This window comes from Oryctolagus cuniculus, chromosome 17 (assembly GCF_964237555.1).
Source record: "Oryctolagus cuniculus chromosome 17, mOryCun1.1, whole genome shotgun sequence".
Classification (NCBI taxonomy): domain Eukaryota; kingdom Metazoa; phylum Chordata; class Mammalia; order Lagomorpha; family Leporidae; genus Oryctolagus; species Oryctolagus cuniculus.
The window spans coordinates 39,292,016-39,318,179 of NC_091448.1; the positions used below are offsets into that span (position 1 = coordinate 39,292,016).

At 49.1% G+C, this 26,164-nt stretch overlaps 2 protein-coding genes across 7 annotated transcripts in view; one reads left to right on the forward strand and one right to left on the reverse strand.

Annotated features, from left to right (window-relative positions):
- Positions 1–14,169, reverse strand: part of LIG3 (DNA ligase 3) — a 30,948-nt gene extending 16,779 nt beyond the window's left edge. For 2 of the 5 annotated variants that reach the window (XM_070061066.1, XM_070061068.1), the window contains exons 1-3: positions 14,039–14,169; positions 11,690–12,243; positions 4,230–4,373 (exon numbers count right to left, since the gene is read on the reverse strand). In XM_070061066.1, the coding sequence (XP_069917167.1) occupies positions 4,230–4,373; positions 11,690–12,239 (694 nt within the window). In that variant the 5' untranslated portion in view covers positions 12,240–12,243; positions 14,039–14,169. Of the gene's footprint in view, positions 1–4,229; positions 4,374–11,689; positions 13,072–13,201; positions 13,413–14,038 lie in introns of those variants that run through there. The other 3 variants (XM_002719232.5, XM_051825456.2, XM_070061067.1) reach the window with 2 other exon arrangements.
- Positions 13,556–26,164, forward strand: part of CCT6B (chaperonin containing TCP1 subunit 6B) — a 59,384-nt gene continuing 46,775 nt past the window's right edge. For both annotated transcript variants that reach the window (XM_051825458.2, XM_051825462.2), the window contains exon 1: positions 13,556–13,791. In XM_051825458.2, the coding sequence (XP_051681418.2) occupies positions 13,556–13,791 (236 nt within the window). The remainder of the gene's footprint in view (positions 13,792–26,164) is intronic.

Genomic DNA, 26,164 nt, shown 5'->3' on the forward strand with positions numbered 1-26,164 from the left:
AGTGATTCTCTCTCACAACCATTTACAAAGCAAATTTTATTCTGCAAACTGGTAGCAGAGCCATTAGCAAGCTGGCTGCTGTTGCTAGCTTCTTGTCTGGGCTTTATAAATTATAAATATGTCCTCATCTCTGACCTGGAATCTAAATAGGATTTTAGGGGACAATCTCCAAAGCATCAATGTTCAGTCAGGCTGCAAGAACCAGAACACCCTGTTTCTTTCAGCTCCTCATCAATTCCACTTCCAAGACCAGCGCCCTTCCAGAAACATGCTGTCCTTATCCTCATCTGGGCTCCTGTATTTCTCTCTTGAGCCTTTCAATAGACCAAGGACCAATCAACCTCAGAGTTTTTAAATAAAAATCTGGAGTCATGCCCCATTTCTGCAATGTTGTCTCTGACAGTAGGCAAAGCTACTACTGCCCCTTCTGATTCACAGAGGAGGCCACAGAAGTTCAGAGAGGTGGAGACTTGCTCAGGGCTCTAAACCCAAGCCTTCTGACCTCAGGGGTAGGCTTCTTTCAATCACATAAAGCCTCCCTCTCTCTCTCTCTTTTTTTTTTTTTTTTTTTTTTGACAGGCAGAGTGGACAGTGAGAGAGAGAGAGAGAGAGAAAGGTCTTCCTTTGCCGTTGGTTCACCCTCCAATGGCCGCCGCGGCCGGCGCACCACGCTGATCCGATGGCAGGAGCCAGGAGCCAGGTGCTTTTCCTGGTCTCCCATGGGGTGCAGGGCCCAAGCACCTGGGCCATCCTCCACTGCACTCCCTGGCCACAGCAGAGGGCTGGCCTGGAAGAGGGGCAACCGGGACAGAATCCGGCGCCCCGACCGGGACTAGAACCCGGTGTGCCGGCGCCGCTAGGCGGAGGATTAGCCTAGTGAGCCGCGGCGCCAGCCCTTTCTTTTTTTTAAAGACATTTATTTAGGGCTGGTGCTGTGGTGTAGCGGGTAAAGCCGCCGCCTGCAGTGCCAGCATCCCATATGGGCACCAGTTAAGAGTCCCAGCTGCTCCACTTCTGATTCAGCTCTCTGCTATAGCCTGGGAGGGCAGTAGAAGATGGCCCAAGTCCTTGGGCCCCTGAACCCATGTGGGAGACCTGGAAGAAGCTCCTGACTCTGGCTTCAGATTGGCGAAGCTCCGGCCGTGAGGCCATGTGGGGAGTGAACCAGCGAATGGAAGACTTCTCCCTCTTTCTCTGCCTCTGCCTAATAAATAAATCTTAAAGGATCGGGCCGGTGTTGTGGCATAGCAGGTAAAGTCACTGCCTGCAGTGCCTGTAAACCATATGGGCGCCAGTTTGAGTCTCGGCTGCTCTACTTCGGATCTGGCTCTCTGCTATGGCCTGCGAAAGCAGCTGAAGATGGCCCAAGTCCTTGGTCCCCTGCACCTGTGTGGGAGACCCAGAAGAAGCTCCTGGCTCTGGCTTCAGATCAACCCAGCTCCAGCTGTTGCGGCCAATTGGGGAGTGACCCAGAGGATGGAAGACTTCTCTCTCTCTTTGCCTCTCTTTCTCTGTGTAACTCTTTCAAGTAAATAAATAAATTTTTTTAAAAAATCTATACCTTAATATTTCTTAAAGAAAAAAAAAGATAATTTTTCATCCACTGGTTTATTCCTCAAATGGCAGCAATGGCCTGGCCCAGTCCTGGACTTCTATCTGGGTCTTCCGTGTGTGGCAGGGGTCTAAGCACTTGGATCATCTTCCACTGTTTTCCCTGGTGCACACCAGGGAGCTGGATTGAAAGCCAAGCAGCCAGAACTTGAATTGGTGCTTATATGGAATGCCAGTGTTGCAGGTGGAGGCTTAACCCACTGTGCCACAACATCAGGCCTAAAGCCTCTTTCTTTCTTTCTTTTTTTTTCAAAGCCTCTTTCAATCCCCAAACAGCTTGAGTCCAAGCAGTTTGGCCTTATATTTACTTCGATGGAGTCAAATCACAAGAACATTTCAAACAATAAGAGAAGCAAGGTATAGGGTAAAAGAAGTTAGTGAAGTCAAATAGACTTCAGTGCAAAGATTAACTCCACAATGAACCTGAACTTCAGCTTTCACATTCATAAAATAGGCCTGATACAAGTACTTCCTAGATTAACTGAAGAACAAATGAAATTCCCTAGCCGAATACTCCCTGTTACATAAGATTAACAAATGATCCTAATCTTTTTTGTTTGTTTGTTTTTTAAAGATTGACTTGGGGCCAGCGTTGTGGCATAGATGGTAAAGCCACCACTGTGATGCCAGCATCCTATTATCGGTGCTGGTTTAATTCCCGGCTGCTCCACTTCCGATCCAGCTCTGGGCTAATGTCCTGGGAAAAGCAGCGGAAGATGGTCCAAGAGCGTGGGCCCCTACACCCACTTGGGAGACCTGGAAGAAGCTCCTGGCTTCAGCCCAGCCAGCCCTGGCCAGTGTGGCCATCTGGAAGTGGATGGAAGACCTAACTCTTTCAAATAAACAAATAAATCTTTAAAAAGAAAAAAAAGATTTACTTATTTATTTGAAAGACAGAGAGACAGAGAGATCTTCCATCTGCTGGTTCACTCCTCAAATGGCAATAGCCAGGGCTAGGCCAGGCCAAAGTCTGAAGCCAGGAACTCTACTCAGATCTCCTACAGAGGCGGCAGGGGCTCAAGTACTTGGGCCACCATCTGCTGCCTTCCCAGGAGCATTAGCAAGAAGCTGGTTTGGAAGCAGAGCAGCTGGGACTTGAACCGGTATTGGTTTATGGGATCTCAGCATCAGAAGTGGATGCTTAAACCCTGTGCCACAACACGAGCCCTGATCCTGATCTTTTCAACTCCCATTTATAGCCTATGCTCCAGCAAAATTTTCTTAAATTCCTGTCTGTGAAACAGAAACTCCATATTTTATATAAAAGAAATCGTATGTTCATGGGTATGAGTATAAATTCACTTGTGTGAAGAGAAAGAAAATGTAAGACATTACTGTTATCCAATCGTCAAGAAGACACAAAATGGATGGGCATTGGGCTCAGCCGTTAAGACATCCTGTAGGATACCTGCACCCCTGACACTGGAGTGCCTGGGTTTGGTCTTGGCTCCACTTCCAATTCCGACTTCCTTCTAATGTGTACTTTAGGAGGCAGCAGGGGATGACTCAAGTACTTGGGTCCCTGCCACCTACATAGGAGACTCAGGTTGAGTTCCTGGCTCCTGGCTTTAGCTTGGCTCAGCCTTGGCTGTTACAGGCCTTTGGGAAGTGAACTAGGGGATGCATGATCTTTCTCTGTCTCTACTTCTCTGTCATTCTGCCGTTTATTTACTTATTTTTAATATTACACTCTTTAAGATTCATTTATTTGAAAGGCGGGGTTGGGGGGGGGACAAAGAGTGCTTCCATCTATTGGTTCACTCTCCAGATGGCTGCAATGGCTGGAGATGAGCTGGACTGAAGCCAGGAGCTTCTTCTGGGTCTCTCATGCGGGTGGCAGGGCCCCAAAAACTTGGGCCATCTTCCACTGCTTTCCCAGGCACATTAGCAGGGAGCTGGATTGAGAAGTGGAGCAGGGGGGAGTCAAATTGGCACCCCTATGGGGTGCCAGCACTACAGGTGGCGGCTTTATCCACTATGCCACAATGCCAGCCCCTCTGCCATTTATTTATAAATAAATAAGTCCTTTTAAAACAAAATCTTAGTCTGGCCTAGGAAATGACTTCCATGGCAAAAAGTCCTTTTATTTAAAAAAACTTTTTAAATTACATTTATTCTCATTTATTTGAAAGGCAGAGACAGAGAGATCTTACATCTGCTGGTTCACTCCCCAAATACTCATAACAGCTAGGGCTGGGTCAGGCAGGAGCAAGGAGCCTAGAACCAAATCCAGGTCTCCCATGAGAGAAGGCGGGACTAAAGTACTTGAACCATCACCTGCTGCCTCCAAGGGTGCTTATGAGCAAGAAGTTGAAATCAAAGTGGAGCCAGGATTCAAACTCAGGTGCTCCAATATAGGATGTGGGGGTTCCAAGCAATGTTTTAACCACTGACCTACCCCTAAGGCAAAAAGTCTAATACAGCAAACATCCTTCTGCTATGAGAGAGATTAAGGTGTACAAAGAAATGCTGTACAAGTGTGATGCTGATAATTAGCCACCACCTGTCTATACTCAGACAAAAGCCAATTATTGGGACTAGAAAGCACAGAATTTTCAGTCAGCAAGATCCCCAAGTAAAAGAGCTGTAACAGCTCTAGTATCCCTAACCTATCTTACCTGAAAAGCCAGAAAATTTCCGTGGATTGGGGTTGGTGACTAACGAGGCTCCTTTCACTGGGGATGTCACCTGGCCAGTGGATGTCAACTTTGCCTGGACGACAGCTTTCTTCTTTGGTGTGCTTGCTGCCTTGGAAGACAGATCTGCAGAAACCCAAAAGAAGGCAAAATATCCTTTAGTGAGAGCTCTCTGAGGCCGCTTCCACACAACCTTCAGCCGCGCTTAGAGCCTTGCTGGGCAAGCACTGCTACAGCCCACCCAGCCTGGCTGGGCTCTCTCAGTGAAGGTACGAGGGCACTGTGTGCAGGGCAGGGACCCATGTTACCATATACCTGCATTAAGAACAGACTGTCATTTGAGGAGTGAGCCAGTGGATGGAAGAGCTCTGTCTCTCCCCAACTTTGACTTTCAAATAAATAAACCTTAGATGTGACAAGATTTGGAGAAAATCAGAAATTACAACTTTTTTTTTAAAAGATTTATTTATTTATTTGAAAGGCAGATTTAGCGAGGGGCGGGGGGAGAGAGGGAGAGAGAGAGAGAGAGAGAGAGAGAGAGAGAGATTGATTGATTGATTGATTCCAAATGCCTGCAATAGCCAGGCTGGGCAGGTGGAAGCCAGGAGTTTGGAACTCCATCCAGGCCTCCTTCGTGGGTGGCAGGGACCCAAATACTTGGGTCATCCTCCACTGCTTTCTGAAGCACATTAGCAGAGAGCTGGATCGGCCCTGGATCGGAAGTGGAGGCCCTGGATAGGAAGTGGAGCAGCCAGGACCTGAACTGCGGGATGCGGATGTTGTAGGCAGTGGCTTAACCCTGTCATGACCAAGGCTTTGAAGAGGAAATGCCAGGGGAAGTTTCAACAAAGTCCTCCAACACGACCAAGCTCCCACTCATCAAACGAGGGCAAATCTGAGCATGTTTTAATGGGAATCATTAGGCATCCATCCTGCATTGGCTCCTTCTTTCTGTTCCCTTAAAGGGAACTCTTTTTCTTAGCTAATAATGTAAAAAAGATGGCACTGATCTGGTTAAACTCCCAGGACCCCTGAGTTTTTCAGAGATGGACTCAGTGGTTGCTATCACTACTTATAAGTTTCTTGAACTTGGTGAGCTTAAAATTTGAACAATAAAATTTACACAGAAGAGGCAGGTGTTGTGTTACAGATAGGTTAAGCTGTGTCTTGGGATGCCTACATTCCATACTGGAGTGTTGGCTTAAGTCCCGGCTACACTGCTTCTGATCTAGCTCCCTGCTAATGCATACTTGAGTTCCTGCTACACATGTAGGAGACCTGGCTCCTAGTTTGGGCCTGGCCCAGCCCTGACTGCTGTAACCATTTGGGGAGTGAAACAGCAGATGAAAAATCTGTCACTCCTCTTTTCAAATAAATTTAAAAAAAAATTTTAAGTTTAGATTTCTTTACACTGCCATGAACTTTTGAAGCCTTTTCATAGACACTATTTAAAACTATTTACCTGAAAAAGGACTTGTATCCAGAATGTATTTTTAAAAATCTTTAAAATAGTAAGACACAAAATCTTGGCAGAGAGACGGTTACACATCAGAGAGAGGTATCTCCTCTCCCCTGGTTCACTCCCCAAATGCCTATAAAAGTCAGGCTGGGCCAGGGAAGGCGAGGCCAAAGCCAACAACTCTGACCAGGTCTCCCTAGTATCTGGGCCATCTCACGCTGCCTCCCAGATTGCACGTTAGTGGGAAGCTGGATTAGGAGCTGTGACAGAATTTGATCCCAGGCACTCTGATACGGGAGTCATCCCAAGTGGTGCTTCTTTGTCCCTGTTTTTCAAATAAAAACAAAAATTTATAAAAACATACAATAAACATCAGTATAATGTTGAAGATTTTAAAAAAATACTGACAATACCTACTCAGAACACAGAGGGAGCAGTCATCACTCTCATGTGCTGGTGGGAGTGCAGATTGGTAAAAAGACCTTGAAAAACAGTTTCAAAGACTCAACCAAAACCCGTCCAGCAATTCCACTCCTGGGTATGGATTCAGCAGAAAGACCCAATGATATGCACCAAAACCAAGGCCCAGTGTGTTCACAGCAGCACTGTTTGTAGCTGGACATAAACCAAGTATTCATCAACAGAAGAATAAGCTGTGAACTTAGCCACTACAATGAGTAAAGCACAACAAAAAGCAACCTAATCTTGAAAAGAAGCCAGAGAAAGCAGAGTTTAAGTTTAGAATGGGCAGCATTATGTTAACAGTGTTAGGAATAATGGTTACGGCTAGCGCCGCGGCTCACTAGGCTAATCCTCCGCCCTGCGGCGCCGGCACACCGGGTTCTAGTCCCGGTCAGGGCGCCGGATTCTGTCCCGGTTGCCCCTCTTCCAGGCCAGCTCTCTGCTATGGTCTGGGAGTGCAGGGGAGGATGGCCCAAGTGCTTGGGCCCTGCACCCCATGGGAGACCAGGAGAAGCACCTGGCTCCTGCCTTTGTATCAGCGCAGTACGGCGGCCGCGGCGGCCTTTGGAGGGTGAACCAAAGGAAAAAGGAAGACCTTTCTCTCTGTCTCTCTCTCTCTCTCACTGTCCACTCTGCCTGTCAAAAAAAAAAAAAAAAAAAGATTTGGAACACAGAGCAACAGACAGGGAGAGACAGAGATAAAGACTGATCTTCTTTGTGCTGGTTCACTCCTCAAATGGTCACAAGAGTCAGGGATGGGTCAGGCTGAAGCCAGGTACACTGGCAGGCAGCTGGACCAGAATTGGAGCAGCCAGGACTCAAACTGGCACTCCAACATGAGATGCCAGCATCAGAAGCAGGAGTGTAACTGCCACACCACCACCCAGCCAGGACTTGTGTATCCCTGTTACACTTCCAGAGAAGTTTACAGGATTGGTGAATGAATGAGTGCACACTTTGCACTTTGAAAGATTCCGGCAGGCTGCGGTTCATGGAGGGTATAAATGCCCTACAGGGGACGACAGCACTCTCTGCTCCACAGCTGCCTGGCAGCCACGGTCATCAGTTATTTTAAAGAGACCTAACTGGTGTGGGGCAAATGATGTCAGCATGTGGGTTGGTTTCATGTGGGGCCTGGGAATACTAGGGCCACGCCTGTCTGCAGCTGACGGTTCAAGTCATTCTGGCTGAGGGAGGTCTTGCAGGATGACACTCAAGTTTACAAGGACAGGCCCACCAAGTACCACCCCTTCTCACCACTTACCCATCATTAACCACATGTGACAGTATTTCCCCAGGGAACTAATGATCACTTAATGGATATCAGCACTTCTGGTACTCGGAAAGGCCACAGCACATCCCAGGGGGCCATGCCCCTGGGCTCCTCACATGTGACAGATGTGCTGATGACCATCTCTGGACAGTTAGAGTCTCCCATTTTCCCAGAAACCAGTTTGACATGACTAGCCCTAATTTACAGACAAAAAACAAGGAAAAGTAAAGCCCGATCCCACAGCACGCTGGCTTGGTATGGGTAGGAAAATGTCCAGCTGCTAACTTACCTGATTTATGGAAGAGTTTAATTCTATCTGTACTTTTCTTCTGAATGAGACGTGGGTCAAGAGATAACAAAGGCAGAGGCCAATGGCTAAGGCTAAGGGTGGGGCTGGATGGGGAGCTTGAGCGCGAAGCATACAGGAAAGAAAGTCCTCTCTCCTGAAAATCCTTTTCCTTCTCAAAGGACAAGGATAATGTTCCTTTTGAGAACCACATTAGTCTCCCTACAGTGACCAGACTATACTGAATTGAAGGCATTAATATTACTTTACCCACACTGAAGATCAAAGAGGATTAGTTGGCATTATTGGTATAAGTATTCTAAAACATGCATACACCTGTGAGAACATGTTTATACACAGGAAGATGTATTTTATGTCAAAATCAGTATTATAAACCTTTTCAGTTGCTTATATCTTTTAAGAATATACAAATATCACTATTAATGTTTTGAGTTACTTTATATAAATTACACTTGCAAGAATTTAGAATATATGACAATTATAGAAAATAAGAAAAAATCAAATATAGAAAATTAATATTATCCATAATTCTACTATCCATAACACATTGACAATTTTGTCTATATTCTTCTAAAATGTACCTGTATCAACAGTTAAAACATATGCAATGTGTACTTTTTAAAAAAATTAGATTTTTATTAATGACATAAGACGTACTATCTTAATCCTGCTACTCACACACATCTGCATCTGCATTTCTGTTGTACGTGCTGAAGTACATGTATGCGCATGTGTCTACATTAGCTAGCTTTTCCTGCTGGAAGCGTTTAGAAGCAAAGGCACCTCATGCCAGCGAGGCTATGCAGCATCCAGATTTGGGTCTCTAAAAGCATTCCTCACTCACTGGAACTTGGGGATTTGTCAAAAGTGGATGATTCTAGGGTTGAGGTAGGACACATACAAGGTAAGCTTTGTTATACCTGAGAGAAAGGAAGTACTTTAAAACATCTGTTTGGGGGCCGGCGCTGTGGTGCAGCAGGTAAAGTCGCTGTCTGCAGCGCTAGCATCCCATATGGGGACCAGTTTGAGTCCCGGCTGCTCCACTTCTGAACCAGCTCCCTGCTAATACACCTGGGAAAGCAGCGCAAGATGGGCCCCTGCACCCACGTGGGAGACTTCCAGAGGAAGCTCCCGGCTCCTGGCTTCAGATTGACCCAGCTCCAGCCGTTGCAGCCATTTGGAGAGTGAACCAGCAGATGGAAGCTCACTCTCTCTCTCTCTCCCTAACTCTGCCTCTCAAATAATCAAAGTGAATCTTTAAAAAAATTTTTTTGTTTGTTTTTAAATAATGAGGGTGTATAGGACACAGAAACCAGCTTGAAGGGGTCCCTAACTGGCCAAATATGGAACAATTAAGTACCAAATTAATCAAGTCTAGTAATGACTTATAAGTCACTTGGAAAAAGTAGTAATCTATGAATCCACACAGATAATAAACTTACGGATAAAGCGGGTAGAAGTGGGACTGGTGTTGGGGTGTAATAGATAAAGCTGGGGTGACAACGCTGGCATCCTATATAGGCACCGCTTCAAGTCCCAAGCCCCGGCTGCTCTACTTCCAATCTGGCTCCCAGGAAATAGGAAAAGCAGCAAAGGACAGTGCGAGTGATGGTCCCCTGCCAACCATGTGGGAAACTCGGATAATGCTCCTGGCTCCTGCCAGGCTCAGCCATGGCCATTGTGGCCACTTTGGGAATGAATCAATGAATGGAAGATCTCTCTTTCCTCTCTTTCTGTAACTCTTTCAAATAAATAAATAAATAAACCTTAGAAAAATAAATAAATAAAAAGGGGCCGTAGTGGATATTCTTCAAAAATGTCAATGCTGAGGGTTCACGTTGTGGTGCAGTGGATTAAGCCACCACCTATGATGCCAGCTTTCCACATAAACCTGGGTTGGAGTCCCAGCTGCTCCACTTCTGATCCAACACCTGCTGATGTGCCTGGGGAAGTAGTGCATGATGGTCCAAGTACTTGGACTCCTGCCACCAACGTGGGAGACCCAGATGGAGTTCTAGCCTTTGGCCTGGCCTAGACCTGGCCATTATGGCCATCTGGGGAGTGAACCAGCATTTGGAAGACCTCTTCCTCCTACCCCACCACTCTTTCTCTCTCCCTCTCTTTCTCTGTAACTCTGCCTTTCAAGTAAATAAATAAATATATTTTTTAAAGTTAATGCTACAAAAGAAATACTATGGAAATGTTCTAGATTAAATGTAATACCTGCTTTGATCCTAGATTAGAGGAAATATAAAAGCTATTAAAAATATGATTCACTCAATTGATAAAATAGTATGGAATGTATTAAAGCATTTTATCAAGGATAACTTTATTGAAATTGATAGCTATGTTATGGTCATGTGAGATATTCTTGAAGTAGGTGCACTGAAGAGCTTAAAGGTAAATGTCATGGTGTATGCAGCTTGTACTCAAATGATTCAGAGAAAAATGTGCAGGTACGCATGTGTGTAAGGAGCGTATATGCACACAAGGGTCAGAGTAAAATGTTAGTAAGGAAATATGGTTAAAAGGAACAGAACTAGTCTTTGTAATTCTTTCTTACAATTTTATTACTTATAACTATTCTTATGACCCTTCTGAGAGTTTCAATTTATTTCCAAATAAACAGTTAAATAAAGAAAAAGTCTAGGCCGGCGCCACGGCTTACTAGGCTAATCCTCCGCCTAGCGGCGCCGGCACACCGGGTTCTAGTCCCGGTCGGGGCGCCGGATTCTGTCCTGGTTGCCCCTCTTCCAGGCTAGCCCTCTGCTGTGGCCAGGGAGTGCAGTGGAGGATGGTCCAGGTGCTTGGGCCCTGCACCCCATGGGAGACCAGGAAAAGCACCTGGCTCCTGGCTCCTGCCATCGGATCAGCGTGGTGCGCCGGCCGCAGCGCGCTGGCCGCGGCGGCCATTGGAGGGTGAACCAACGGCAAAAGGAAGACCTTTCTCTCTGTCTCTCTCTCTCACTGTCCACTCTGCCTGTCAAAAAAAAAAAAAAAAAAAAAAAAAAAGTCTCGATTCTGAGGCTGGCATTGTGGAATAATGGGTTAAGCTGCCGCCTGCATCCCATATGGGTGCCAATTAGAATCCCAGCTGCTCCACTTCCAATTAGCTCCCTGCTAACATGCCTGGAAAGCAGAGTAAGATAGCCCAAATGCTTGGGCCCCTGCCATTCACATGGGAATCTTTTTTTTAAAAAAAGATTCATTTATTTATTTGTAAGGCAGTGTTACAGAGAGGCAGAGGCAGAGAGAGGTCTTATATTCGCTGGTTTACTCCCCAAATGGCCACAATGGCCAAAGCTGGGCCGATCCAAAGCCAGGAGCCAGGATCCTCTTGCAGGTTTCCCACATGGGTACAAGGGCCCAAGGACTTGGGCTATCCTCCACTGCTTTCCCAGGCCATAGCAGAGAGCTGGTTTGGAAATAGAGCAGCCAGGACTCAAACCTGTGCCAATATGGATGCTGGCACCACAGGCGGTGGCTTTACCTGCTATGCCACAGCACTGGTCCCAGATAAATCTTTAAAAAGAAAAGAAAAAGGTGGGGGGCAGAGAAAGAGGGAGCAAGAGAGATTGTCCACCCACTGGTCCTCTCCCCAAATGGCCAAACAGCCAGGGCAGGGCCAGGCTGAAGTCAGGCGCTTCATCCAGGTCTCTCTACATGGGTGCAGGGTCCTAAGGACTTGGGCCATCTTCTACTGCTTTCCCAGGCACATTAGCAGGGAGCTGAATTGGAAGCAGAGGAGCCAGGACTTAAGCCAGCACTTACAGAGGATGCCAGCCCTGCAGGCCACGGCTTCACCTGCTATGCTATGCCATAGCGCCGGCCCCAAATAAATCAATCTTAAAAAAAAAAAAAAAAAAAGTCTGGACTCTAGGCTTCTCACCCCTTTTCCTCTTTGCCCCAGTAAGCCCAGAAAGCAGTGTTCTCCATCCCACCTGTAATGTGCTGGGTTATCTGCTCCTTCTCATTATCTTCCAGCTCTTCCCAGCCTTCCAGCTCTGTGAGGTCCTCGATTTTTTTCGTGGTGGCCCGGGCCCGCTCCAGCTTCTCAAACATGCATTTAATGTGGTACCACTCTTTCATATCACCTCCGGACTCTGAAAAGGGATTGGGCACCACTTTGCCAATTCGGCAAACGCCCTTTACAATCTTTTCCTTGCATTTTTTGCAGCCAGCTGTGCCACGCTTGGCGTAGTCCACGCAGAACCGTTGCTCAGCCATCTCACAGGGGCCACTGCAGAGTCCCACATGCGACCCTGGCAGGAAAACAAGGCAGGTGGCACGTGCTCTTAGACGACCTTCGCCAAATGATGGAACAGGCTTTCCTCTCGGGAGGAGGCAGCGACCACGGAGCACATCTGTTTCCGACCACCGGCTAAACAGTTTGAGGTCAGGCCAGCGATGCTGTTCTCGGAACAGGCACAGTTCTTTTCGGCCAAGGGCTCGGAGACTTTCTGGGAAGAGGATCTTGAAAGCCACAGTCATGCAGCTGCATGAAAAGGTGAGACACACACACACACGGATATAAATGGGCACCAATGGGGGATGAGGCTTCCAACGTGTCAAAGGCCAGAGTCTTACACAGGCCATGCTGACTAACCACTTTCCCAAGTATTAAAGATTCACCACCTACAGAATAAAGAGTTCTAATTCAGGACAATCCAGTTTCCTAAAGGGTGTTCAATGACCTAACGTATATACGCACATCTAGTAAACCACGAGGAGGAGAATCCAAGCACCATAAAAGCTTTTCTCAAGCCATCAGCAAAATGCGACAATCCTAATGGATGATGACCTTTAAGTATTGTAAGATCCTCAAGGTGTTCTAATTACCAAGGAAAACACACTATATTCATAGGATTTTTAATGCCACGTATAACAGACGTGCCATCCTCAGAAAACAACAAAGCCACTACAGAGACCCTTGCTTTAATCAGAAGCTCTATTTTGAGAGGCAGGAAGCTGAGCCGAGAAGCGGCCTGCCTGGGTCCAGATTCTAGCTCAGCCACTCATTAGCTGTGCGCCCTCGGTGGGTTACTCAAACTTTCAGTTCCTCAGTTTTCGTATCTGTAAACCACGGCCAGTAACTGTCCTAACTGAAGGAGCTCCCGTGCTGAGAGCCCTCGGATCCGCGCTGGGCGCGATGTCCGCTCTTCTCAGAACCAGGACAGCGGCTGCCCGGCACGGCAGGGGCCCCCTACCCGCCACCTCCGCCGGGGAAGCCTGAAGGGACTGCGTAGCAGGAATCCCGGGGACCGACAGATCAGCCCGAATGCGGACGGCCGCTGCACCTGCACCTTCCAGCGGTCGGATTCCCCGCAGCGCCGCGGCAGGGCTATGCCACGACACCGGAAGCGGTCTCCCTGGAGCGCGGCGCTGGGCTTTCTCCGCCGGCTACTCCGCACCTCCTGAGGGGAGCGCCCGCTGTCGCCTCAGCAGTCTCTTACCTCCCCTGACTCTGGGCTTTATTACTTCTCAAACAGGGAAGGGAACTCCTAGCTTCCGGGGAGGCTGGGAGAGTCACAAAGACCGGCTGCTGCAGGCGCCGGTTCCGAAACCCCTGCCCATCTGCGCAAACTCTGAGTTGTGCTGGAGTCGAGGTCCCTCCGTTTCATGACTACCTACATGCCCGCGAGCACCCCAAAGTTTAAGCAGCGCAGAGGGTGAAGTTGCGCAGACCCGCGAGAGGAGCGCAGCAGCAGCTGGGTCTCCACCATGTCGGCGCACAGAGCCACCTGCAGCCCCCGAATCACGGCTCGGGCGAGGCGCGCTCCGGCGGCGCCAGGCCACGAGGAGGCACAATGCAGCCAAGAGAGACAACAGCCCCGCTCCCGCTCCCAACGGCCGGCCGCAACCGACGAGCCGCCGCGGCGCTTTGGGGAAGTGGGCAGGGGCTGCGGGGAGCCAGGCCCCGCGGGCAGGGAGCAGGGCCCCGCGGGGTGGCGGCGGAGAGCGCTCCTCCCGAGGGCCGGGAGCGGCAGAGGCGGCCGAACTCCCGCGCCCACGTCAGCGCCGGGAGCTTGCACAAGCGGCCCAGGTCTCAGGAGGTCCCAGGGCTGAAGGGCAGGCGTGGAAGGAGGGGCCCTCGCCTCTAGCCCGTAGTGGGGGGGGGGGGGGTCCCGGGGGCCGCGAGCCTCCCGTGGGCTCCCGGGGGGCCGCCACGTCACGGAGGGTGTGCCCCCGGGCTCCGCCGGCGGGCGGGGGAGGAGCCGGGGGCTGGCTCCCGGGCCGCGCCGAGCTCGGGCCCCGGCCCGCTTTCCACACCGCGCTGCGCCGATCCTCACCTGCCTCCCCGGCTCCGGCGCTCACCGCAGGCCTCGGGACTGGGAGCGTACAGGCCGCGAGCAGCTCACGACGGTTGGAGTGCCTGTCTCTTTAAATCCGGGTCCTCAAGCTGGAGGCAGCGCGCAGGCGCAAAAGCCCGGGCCAGAGAGCGACGCAACCGGGCCCCGCCCCCGCGTGCCACGTGCGTGGTGGCCGGGTTCCGCCGGCTGTGGTATGGGGGCTGGTGAGGAGCCCCACCGGGTTACACCGCTGGGGTCCCCGATTCCCCCCTGGAGCCAGGGCTCCTGTGGGCCTTAAAGATGCTGGTTGGGGAGTGAGCACGTGGGAGAGCTGCGGGCCGGCAGAGACCGCGTCCCGTAGGCCGTTTTTCCGTGGGTCCTGGCTCGGGTGCCGCGCAGTGCCTAGCGCTGCGTCTGGCTTGGGTTAGTCGAGGTGGAGAGGAATGTGTGCTCTAAAGAACTTTTTAGATTTTCAACGTTCTTCCAAAACTGCTCATTTTTGTGTTTGAAATAAGGTTGACCTGAGTGAGCAAAGAATGCAGAAATAGGAAGTAAGAGGAGGAGGAGGAGGAGGTATTGAAGTAAAAGGGTGAGTTTTGTTTAGGATAGATTTTGATTGGTTGGTGGAGGCCAACTGTGATTCCATTGTTGGAAGTGGGGTAAAACCTCTTTTTTAACGAAAAAAAATTTTTTTGAATTTCGTTCTTATTTGAAAGGCAGACACACACACACACAGAGGGAGAGAGATCAGAATCTTCATCTACTTTCACCCCCCAAAAGCCTGCAACAGCTGTGGCTGGGCCAGGCTGAAGCCAAGAGCCAGGTACTCAGTCCAGATCTCCCTAGTGGGTGGCAGGGGCCCAAGCACTTGAGCCGTCATCCCTTGCCTTTCCAGGGGTGCATTAGCAGGAAGCTGGATGGGAAGCCCAGCCAGGGTTCCACCAGGCACTTGGATGTGGAATGCAGGTGTCCCAAGCTGAATCTTAACCAACGTGCCAGATGCCCACCCCAGCCCCTCTGTCTTTTCTCTGGTGTGCGGCAGAGTGGACAAGGCTCAAGTCGCAGGCAGGAGTTGAGTTGCTCTGAGCTGATCTCTACAACTGCATTTACTACACTGTTTGCAGATCTTGACTGTGTCTCTTGTGATGCCCAGTGCTGGAGTCCTGGCTACATGTGGCTATTGAGCACTTGAAAGGTGGCTTCAAATTGAGATGAGCTGTTAAGTGAAATACATACCAGAATTGCATGTTAATTACAGGTTGAAATAATTACCTGGCTATCTTGGTTTAAATAAAATATATTATTATTATTACCCATTTTGTTTTTACGTTGTTAAAAAATGTGGCCAGAAAATATAAAACTGGGGGCCAGCACTGTAGCACAGCAGGTTAAAGCCCCAGCCTGTGGGGCCGGCACTGTGGCGTAGTAGGTGAAGCCTCCGCCTGCAGTGCTGGCATCCCATATGGGCACCGGTTCTAGTCCTGGCTGCTCCATTTCTGATCCAGCTCTCTGCTATGGCCTGGGAAAGCAGTAGAAGATGGCCCAAGTCCTTGGGCCCCTGCACCCATGTGGGAGACCTGGAAGAAATTCCTGGCTCTGGATAGGCCCAGCTCTAGCTGTTGCCATTCGGGGATAGAAGGTTCTCCCCCCGTAACTCTGTCTTTCAAATAAATAAATAAATCTTAAAAAATTTAAAAAAAGGCTGGCGCCGTGGCTCAATAGACTAATCCTCTGCCTGCAGCACCGGCACACCAGGTTCTAGTCCCGGTCGGGGCACTGGATTCTGTCCCAGTCGCTCCTCTTCCAGTCCAGCTCTCTGCTGTGGCCAGGGAAGGCGGTGTAGGATGGCCCAAGTCCTTGGGCCCTGCACCCGCATGGGGGACCAGGAGAAACACCTGGCTCCTGGCTTCGGATCAGCATGGTGCGCTGGCCGCAGTGGCCACTCGGGGGTTAACCAATGGAAAAGGAAGACCTTTCTCTCTGTCTCTTTCTCTCACTGTCCACTCTGCCTGTCAAAAAAATAAAATAAAATAAAGTCCCAGCCTACAGTGCTGGCATCCCATATGGGCACTGGTTCAAGTCCTGGCTGCCCCTCTTCTGGTCCAGCACCCTGCTAATGTGCCTGGGAAAGCAGTAGAAGGTGGCCCAAATGCTTGAGCATTCTGTGTGGGAGACACTGAAGAAGCTGCTGGTTCCTGGCTTCCGATCAGCCCAGCTCTGGCAGTTGCAGCTATTTGTGGAGTGAACCAGAGGATGGAAGACCTCTCTCTCTGTCTCTCCCTCTCTCTGTAACTCTTTCAAATAAATAAAATAAATCTTAGAAAATATAAAACTGCATTCTTATACTATTTTATTTTTAACAATTTCTTTATTGGAAAGGCACACATAAAGAGAGATCTTCTGTCTTAGTTCACTCCCCAAATGCCTTTAACAGCCAAGGCTGGACCAGGTGGAAGCCAGGACCCAAGAACTCAATCTGGGTCTCCCATATGGGTGACAGGGACCCGAGTACTTGAGCTGTCACTTGCTGCCTCCTGGCGTGCACATTAGAAGGAAGCTAGACTCCGAGGCAGAACCAGGGCATGAATCCATGCACTCCAGTGTGGGATGTGGCTGGCTGAGGTAGCATCTTAACCACTTGGGCAAACACCCATCCCTGCCCTTTTCTATATATTTTTTTAACATTTATTTTATTTATTTGGGAGAGGGTGAGGGAGAAAGAGAGAGAGAAAGATCTTCCATCTGCTATCACTTCCCAAATGGCTGCAACAGCCGGTGCTGGGCCAGGTTGAGGTCAGGAGCCAGGAGCTACTTCCAGGTCTCCCACGTGGGTGGCAGGAACCCAAGCACTTGGGCCATCTGCTGCTGCCTTCCCAGAGGCCAGATCAGAAGCAAGGCAGCTGGGCCTTGGTTTGGCTATCCAATATGGCAGTCCAATGTGGAAAGCTAGTGTCACAGGCAGCGGCATAACCCACTACACCTCAATGCCAGGCCCCTTTTCTGTTTCTTAAAGAAATTTCTGGGGGGTGGCACCATAGTGTAGTGGGTAAAGCCACCGCCTGTAGTACTGACAGCCCATATGGGCGCTGGTTTGCTCCGCTTCTGATCCAGCTCTCTGCTATGGCCTGGGAAAGCAGTAGAAGATGGCCCAAGTCCTTGGGCCCCTGCATGCATGTGGGAGGAAGCTCCTAGTCCTGGCTACAGATCCGCCCAGCTCCAGCCATTGTGGCACTGGGGAGCGAACCAGTGGATGGAAGACCTCTCTCTCATCCTCTGCCTTTCAAATAAATAAATAGATCTTTTAAAAAAATTTTCTGGGTAGTGGGTACAGGATGTTTGTTACTTTTTGTACTTTTCTGTATGCTTATATATGCTAATTAAACTTTTTGAAAATTAAAAGACAACAACCAGAAAAAGGCATGAGACCACTTTCCACAGTGAGTTTTTCAAGTAGCTCTGAGAACCACTTGAAGGAGTAAAATTTAGTCTTTCCCTTAAGAATATTAGGTAGAGAAGTAAAACCCATACCAAAAAAAAAAAAAAAAATAGAAGAACGGGTGTTCTAAAAATAAGAGGGTTTCTCTATTCCCACCTTCTCTGGAGGATCTAAAAGCTGGGCTGAGGAGCCATCCCTAACTGCAAGGGAAATCCAGATGGAAAGAGCGTCGTGCAGTTTCGTCCATCATCTGCATAATTGCAGAAGAGAAGGCTTTCCCAGAAACGAGTTTGCTCTTCCCCCTTCTTTCCCACACTGGATTTCTGCTTTGAAGGGAGTCTAAACTCCCTAAGGCCACTGGTCCTTTATAATACAGTCCCAGTGGATTTCCTGGCCCACTCTCACCGCTTCCTTCCGTGTGCTTAAAGCTACCACTGCCCCAGTACTCCGCAATTTCCCTCTTTGTCTTTGCACTCCCACCCCCTTAGTCCACAGTACTTTTCCCTCCTTCAGTGCTCGGTGAAATCTTCCACAGTCTTCAAGGCCTAGCTCAGATTTTGTCTCCCTGGACGCGGCAACAGCACTCCCTGGGTCGCTCCCTCTGACACATCCCCATCCAACACTTTACACAAACACGTGGACCTTATCACGCTCTAGGTAACCGTATACCTTTAGACCGTGGCTCTCAGCCAGGGCCACCTTTGTGCCCAGTGGGGACACTTGGCAACATCTGGAGTCACTTTTGGGTTACAGAGGGGTGGTAGAGATGCCATTGCCATTTGGAGGTGGAGGCCAGGGATGCTGCTAAACATCCTACAACGCCCAGGACAGGCCCCTGCCTCTGAAGAATCATCCAGCTCCAAGGGTCAGTAGTGCAGAGGCCGAGCAACTGTGATCTAGAATGAGATCCCTTGGCTCAGGATGACATCTTACTCCTCTTGTTAAAAAGCATTTATTTGGCCGGCGCCGCAGCTCACTAGGCTAATCCTCCGCCTTGCAGCGCCGGCACACCGGGTTCTAGTCCCGGTCGGGGCGCCGGATTTTGTCCCGGTTGCCCCTCTTCCAGGCCAGCTCTCTGCTATGGTCTGGGAGTGCAGGGGAGGATGGCCCAAGTGCTTGGGCCCTGCACCCCATGGGAGACCAGGATAAGTACCTGGCTCCTGCCATCGGATCAGCGTGGTGCATGGCCGCAGCACGCCAGCCGCAGCGGCCATTGGAGGGTGAACCAACGGCAAAGGAAGACCTTTCCTTTCTCTCTGTCTCTCACTGTCTACTCTGCCTGTCCAAAAAAAAAACAAAAACAAAAACAAAAACAAACCACAAAACACATTTATTTAGGGGGCGTGCTGTGGCATAGCAGGTAAAGCCGCCAACTGTGGTGCTGGCATCCCATATGGGCGTCCATTCGAGTCCCGACTGCTGTACTTCCCATTCAGCTCTCTGCTATGGCCTGAGAAAGCAGTAGAAGATGGCCCAAGTGCTTGGGCCCCTGCACCCATGTGGGAGACCTGGAAGAAGCTCCTGGCTCCTGGCTTTGGATCAGCTCAGCTTTGGCCATTGCGGTCATTTGGGGGAGTGAACCAACGGATGGAAGGCTTATGTATGTCTCTCTTTCTCTCTCTGCCTCTCCATAACTCTGCCTTTCAAATAAATAAAATCTTTGAAACACACACACACACACACACACCACACATTTATTCACTTGAGAGTCCGAGGGTATGAGTATGCCTATATGCTGGTTCACTCTCCAAATGCTGCAAATGCCCACAATGGCCCAGATTAGCCAGGGCCGAAAGCAGGGAGCTAGGGACATAATCCAGGTCTTCCATGTGGGTGGCAGGAACCCAATTTATTGAGCCATCTCCTGCTGCCTCCTAGAGTCAACATCCATGGGTAGCTGGATTCAGGAGCTGGAGCTGAGAATTGAACTCAGGCCCTGTGATGTGGGATGCAGCATGCTGACCTGTGAGCTAACTGCCCACTCCCAATTCACCTTTGAATCTCCAGGACTTCTTGTACAGTAGGACCTCAGTAAATGTCAAATATCCAAATAAAGGGAGAGAGAAAGAGAGGGAGAGAATGAATGAATGGAACCAAATGGGTCTAAGCCTTCTTGGAGAATATCTCCACTTAATCCAGGCCCTCTGCCACCTCTAGATGAGTTCACACAGAGCAAACCACTGTGTGCCCACTCCCACCACCCTTGGCTTTTTCCTCACATACCCTCTGAGGATGATGACATAGAAGAAGGGCAGTGCATTAGGGAACAGAACTATGTACAACAACAACAAACCTTGAGGCCAGCTGGTTAAGCTGCTGCCTGCAATGCCAGCATTCCATGTGAGCACTGGTTCAAGTCCTGGCTGCTTCTTTTCTAATACAGCTCCCTGATATTGTGCCTGGGAAAGCAGTGAATAATGGCCCAAGTCCTTGGTCCCTTGCACCCAAATGGGAGACCTGGATGGAGTTCCAGGCTCTTGGCTTTGGTCTGGCCCAGCCCTGGTCATTGTGGCCACCTGGGGAGTGAATGAGCAGATGGAAGCTCGCTCGCTCGCTTGCTCTCTCCCTCTAACTCTGCCTTTCAATTAATAAATGTTAAAAAATAGTTAACAGTGTTTACTATATAGGTCAGAGGCTGTAGGATAAGCTTTTATATGCATTTAACTTACTTCCCTCAGTTTTACAATACAGGAACTATATTGTACAACTGTATTGTAGTTGAGGAAACTAAGCATCAAGGAGCTTGCCCAAGGTTACCTTGCTAAAAAGTGGTGGCTGCCAGGCACTGGGTGTCACAGCTGGAATGTCTGGGAACTGAAGTCAGCGTTCTTCTTCCCATCAGAGACCACTAAGGAGTAAACTTTATGTTGCTGAAACGGGATCAGGCTGGGCCCTGCGGGAGTGTGTGAAGAGAATCAGATAACAAACTTCAAAATATAGGGTTGTAGGCCGGCACCACAGCTCACTTGGCTAATCCTCCGCCTGGGGCGCCGGCACACCGGGTTCTAGCCCCGGTTGGGGCGTTGGATTCTGTCCTGGTTGCTCCTCTTCCAGTCCAGCTCTCTGCTGTGGCCTGGGAGGGCAGTGGAGGATGGCCCAGGTCCTTGGGCCCCACATGGGAGACCAGGAGGAAGCACCTGGCTCCTGGCTTCGGCCATTTTGGGGGTGAACCAACGGAAGGAAGACCTTTCTCTCTTTCTCTCTCTTTCACTGTCTAACTCTGCCTGTAAAAAAAATAAATAAATAAAAATAAAAAAAAAAATTGAGGGTTGCCCAGCCCAGTCTAGGTTTCTGAAGAGCACTGAGCTCCTTTAACCTTGACCACAACTTCTCTAATTTAATTCTTGCTATTTTAGGGGATCCTCTCCCATTTCCTATATTCCATTATTAAATACAGAGCAAGTAACATGCTGAGTGACCTTGGACGAGTCATTAGACATCTAAAATGGAAGTTATAACAAACAGCAAATTTAGCTCTCTAGGGGGTGTGACATTTGAAGAAAACGGATGAGAAGCTTGGTGAGGAGAAAGTCTCAGTGTGCACACATACATTCATATTAAATAATAACAGGAACAGTGGGAAGAACAGGGACTTTAGGGTTTTCGCCTTGAGCAGGTTGCTTCACTTGGGAGCCTGCTTCCTTGTTATGTACTTTATAGGATCAGAGGTGCTGCATGTCAAGCCCTAACATAGTGCAGACACATGGACTACCCAGCGTGACACTCGCTGTAACCACACTTGGCAAATTAAGCAAACATAGACACAAGAAAACAACCATCACCGCCCTCCCCCACTCCCACCATTTCTCCTAAAGGTGACCGTTGGCTCCTGAGTGTGCACGAAGCCTGCCAAGAACTATTAGCAAAATGGAGGTGCAGCCAGATGGAACTCCCTTCCTCCTCCGAGAGATTGGGAGTGCTTTCAGTGAAGGATGGCTGAGTGCAGATTCACTCTGGAATGGCCCTGACTGCCAAGTGATAGGTGGGGCAAGCCAAATGAGCCGGTGAGGGCTGAGAGCAACCGAGGCAGGTGTACTTGCTGACTCCTTGATCTCACCCAGCTACTGAATCGCCTTCTTCCTCCTGTTCTCCACTTAAGAGGCCTCTACGCAACAGGCAATCAGGACTGTCCACCAGCTCCTGCCACATGGACACGCCTGGACTTGTTTGGTGCCATGAATTCCTGTTAGCTGCTAAATGCGGAGGTGCACTCTAGAGGTTGTATTGTGTGGCCCTCCTGCGCTGTGGTGTGCTCTGAAGAGGTAAGGGCTTCATGTGCCAGCCAAGAGAGGGGAACACATACCTCAGATTCTTAGCCCTTTGTTCTCCCATTGTCAGCTGGTGTTTTCCCTTCTCCAAGCCAACTTGAGTTGTGTGGGTATTATTCATCCAACGGGTATCTATGGAACCCTATGATGTGGCTGGCATTAGTTTAGGGTAAGACTAAGACAAGCTCCCTCCCTCATGGAGCTTACATTCTGGTGGAGTGGGACATCAACTCAGTACAATTAAACAAGCCAAATGTAGACAATGGTCAGTTTAATGAATTCCTAAAATCCTGTGAGAGTGACAGGAGGTAGAGCACGGCTGTTTGTGACACTTGGGGAAGGGATGTTAGTACTGAATGAGGAAGACCGTTGTGCTACCTGAAGTCAGGTTCCAGGCAGAGGACGGAAAGGACCTAAGCACTGAAGTGGCACACGTGAGGACCAGAGAGCTTGCCAGTGAGCAAGCCCAGCAGACGAAGTTTTAGCAAGTCACTCCCAAAGGGGTGGCTCACGCATAACATGCAGCCCACTAAGGAGCAATCTTAGCTGGCAACTGCTATTGGAAATTTAAAAAAGCTTGGTCACGCTCGGCCATTATTCCTAACGATAACAACTGCTTCCAACAAGGAGCACTTATGCTCTCCTGTCCCCTTCTGTTGCCCTTAACAGGCCTTGTGTCATCAGTTCATAACTCATAGACATTTGAATTAGCAACCCCTGAGCACCATGTAGACTTAATAAGGGCTTGTGTTTTTAGCTCAGTGAGACAGAAGAATATAATGAAGGGTTTTAAGTGACAGTGACTTGATCTAAAATTTTTAAAGATCACTCTACTTTGTTGATAATGGGTTGTCCCTGCGGTTGAACGATAGGTGACAATGAATGAGGGGGCAGACAGGGCCAGTGGGGACAGAAATGGGTAGATTCTGGGCACACTTCAGAGGCAGAGCAGACAGGACCTAACTAATGCACCAGATTTGGGGGATAAGGAAAGAAAGAAGGATGACTCCCAGGGTTTGCTTTAAGCACCTGGGTGAGTGGTCACACCATTTACTCTAACAGGGAAAGCCAATTTTAGGAAGAAAAATCAAAGTTCTATTTGATTCACCAAATTCAAGACATCAGTTCAACACTGAGAATATTAGGTAGACAGGTGAGCCAAACCTTAGCAGGAAAGTCAAGTTTGGGATATAACCTGTGTATACAGATTTTTTTTTTTTTTTTGACAGGCAGAATGGACAGTGAGAGAGACAGAGAAAGGTCTTCCTTTTCTGTTGGTTCACCCCGCAATGGCCGCTGCTGCTGGCACACCGCGCTGATCCGAAGGCAGGAGCCAGGTGTCTCTCCTGGTCTCCCATGAGGGTGCAGGTTCCAAGGACTTGGGCCATCCTCCACTGCACTCCCTGGCCACAGCAGAGAGCTGGCCTGGAAGAGGGGCAACCGGGACAGAATCCGGCGCCCCGACCGGGACTAGAACCTGGTGTGCCGGTGCTGCAACGCAGAGGATTAGTCTATTGAGCCGCGGCGCCGGCCTGTATACAGATTTTATATATGCACACACACACACTGAGAGAGTGAGTGAGAGAGAGTTATTGAGATTGTGATCTCTCATTCATCTATCCATTGGTTCGCTCCTGGGCCAGGCTGAAAGCAGGAGTCAGGAATTACAGTCAGGTCTCCCCTGTGGGTGTCAAGGACCCAACTAGTTGAGCCATCACCTGCTGCCTCCCAGGGTGCAGACTTGCAGGAAAATGAAATAAAAAACAAAGCCGGGGGCTGGTGCTGTGGCATAGTGGGCTAAGCCTCCGCCTGCAGCACTGGCATCCACATGGGCACCAGTTCGTGTCCCAGCTGCTCCTCTCCCTATCTAACTCTGTTTATGGCCTGGGAGAGCAGCAGAAGATGGCCCAGGTGCTTGGGCCTTTGCACCTGTGTGGGAGACCCAGAAGCTCCTGGCTCCTGGCAGTGGATGGAAGACTTTTCTGTCTCTTTCTCTCTCTGTAACTCTACCTCTCAAATAATCAATAAATGAATCTTAAAAACAACAAAAAAAGCCAGTTCTGGAACCCGAGCACTCTGATATGGGATGCGAGCATCCCAAGTGGCATTTTCGCCACTGCATCAAACACTCACACCCACAGTTGATATTTAAACCCATGGAATGGATGAGATCACTGAAAAAGGAAATCTAGATAGAAAATAGAATGCAGTAAGCTGTTCAAATTAAAACCTTTTAAGCTCCTAGTAGCATACAGGCTAATAGATATTTATTATTATTTTTTATTTGACAGGTAGAGTTACAGACAGTGAGAGGCAGAGACAGAGAAGTCTTCCTTCCGTTGGTTCACCCCCAAATGGCTGCTACGCCAATCTGAAGCCAGGAGCCAGGTGCTTCCTCTTGGCCTCCCACGTAGGTGCAGGTGCCCAAGCACTTGGGCCATCCTCCACTGCCCTCCCAGGCCACAGCAGGGAGCTGGACTGGAAGAGGAGCAACCGGGACTAGAACCCGGCACCCGTATGGGATGCCGCAGGTGGAGGATTAACCAAGTGAGCCACAGCGCCAGCCCCAGATATTTACTATTAAAAGCAACTCAAGGTCATCTATCTAGCCATCATTCCTAACCCACTTATTTACTCAACCCCCTGCACAACATCCAGCCAAGTAGCTAGCCAATGGATGCTGCATCCACACATTAAGACCTTTCATTCTGTGTTCCTTAGAATGAGTCCACATCTCACTGGACTCTCACCACAGCCCCTGTGAGAAATCATATATACTCACCTTAGAGTGGAGCAAACTCCGATTCAGAGGTGGCGTGCTCAAGATCGCCGAGCATTAAAAGGTGGAGCAGGAACTGCAGCCTGAGTCTTCTGTTGCCAATTCCCTTGTTCTCTCATAGTACTCCATACTACTTAGTGTGTGTTACTAGGCCTATATTATTCTTGTTCCTGAAAATTTCATTCTCTAACCTTCTTTTGTCCCTTAGTATGTAGAAAGTAGTAATCACTTCTATTATTAAATGAAATATACATGAAGGCATTTTGTAAGTTTTCAGGCACTGAACAAATGTACATTTGAAGTTTAGTTGGACTTTAAAAGATTGATTTATTTGAAAGGGTTACACACAGAGAGGAGAGGGGGAGAGAGGGAGTGAATCCGCTGGCTCACTCCCAAATTAGCCCCAATGGTTGGAGCTGCACCGGTCTGAAACCAGGAGCCAGGAGCTTCTTCCTAGTCTCCCACGTGGGTGCAGGGGCCCAAGGATTTGGGCTATCTTCCGCTTTCCCAGGCCATAGCAGAGAGCTGGATGGGAAGTGGAGCAGCCAGGACTTGAACTGGCACCGATACAGGATGCCAGCACTGCAGGCAGTGGCTTTACTCACTACGCCACAGCGCCAGCCTCTGGGCTAACATCTTTATTTTCTCTCCAAGTTATGGGGTCTGATTCAAAATTGATAGGTCAATGGGGCTGGTGTTGTGGTACAGTGGGTTAAGCTGCTGCCTGCAATGCCAGCATCTCATATGGGCACTAGTTTTAGTCCAGGTTGATTCAGCTCCCTGCTAATGTGCCTGGGAATGTAGCAGAGGATGGCCCAAGTGTTTGGGCCCCTGCCATCCATGTGGGAGACCTGAAAGAAGCTCCTGGCCTCCACCTGGCCTAGCACCAACCATTTCAGCCATCTGGGGAGGTGAACCAGTGGATGAAGAATATGCCTCTGTTTCTCCCTCTCTGTAACTTTCAAATAAATAAATCTTAATAACTTTTAGCTAATACTAAAATTTTATTTTGGATATATTAAAATTAATTTTACTTTCTAAAAACTTTTTAATTGGCTACTAGAAAATTCTTGAGATATATGGCTTGCATTGTTTCATTAATGGACTGTACTCCTCATTAGCCAAGGTAGAACTGGGCCCATCATTCAAACCCATCTTTGTACTATTTTTTTTTTAAAAGTTTATTTATTTGAAAGGCTGAGTTAGATAATCTTGTATCTGCTGGTTACTCCACAAATAGCTGTAATGGCTAGGGCTGGGCCAGGCCAAAGCCAGGAGCCTGGAACTCAATCCATGTCTCTCACATGAGCGGCAGAGAAGCAAGTACTTGGGCCATCTTCGGCTGGTTTCCCAGCTGTAGCAGCCAGGACTTGAACCAGTGGTCATATAGGATGCCACATGTGAGATTCACACATTTGAGGCAGGCATGCCTTCTGTATCTAACTGAAGTTACCATCACTTATCAATTGGTAACTCAATAGCAAAGACTTGGGGCCAGCCTTGTGGCATACTGGGTAAAGCTGAGGCCTGCAATGTTGGCATCCCACCAGTCCAGTCCCAGCTGCTCCACTTCCAATCTAGCTCCCTGCTAATAATTCACCTGGGAAAGCAGCAGAGGATGGCCCAAGTGCTTGGGCCCCTGC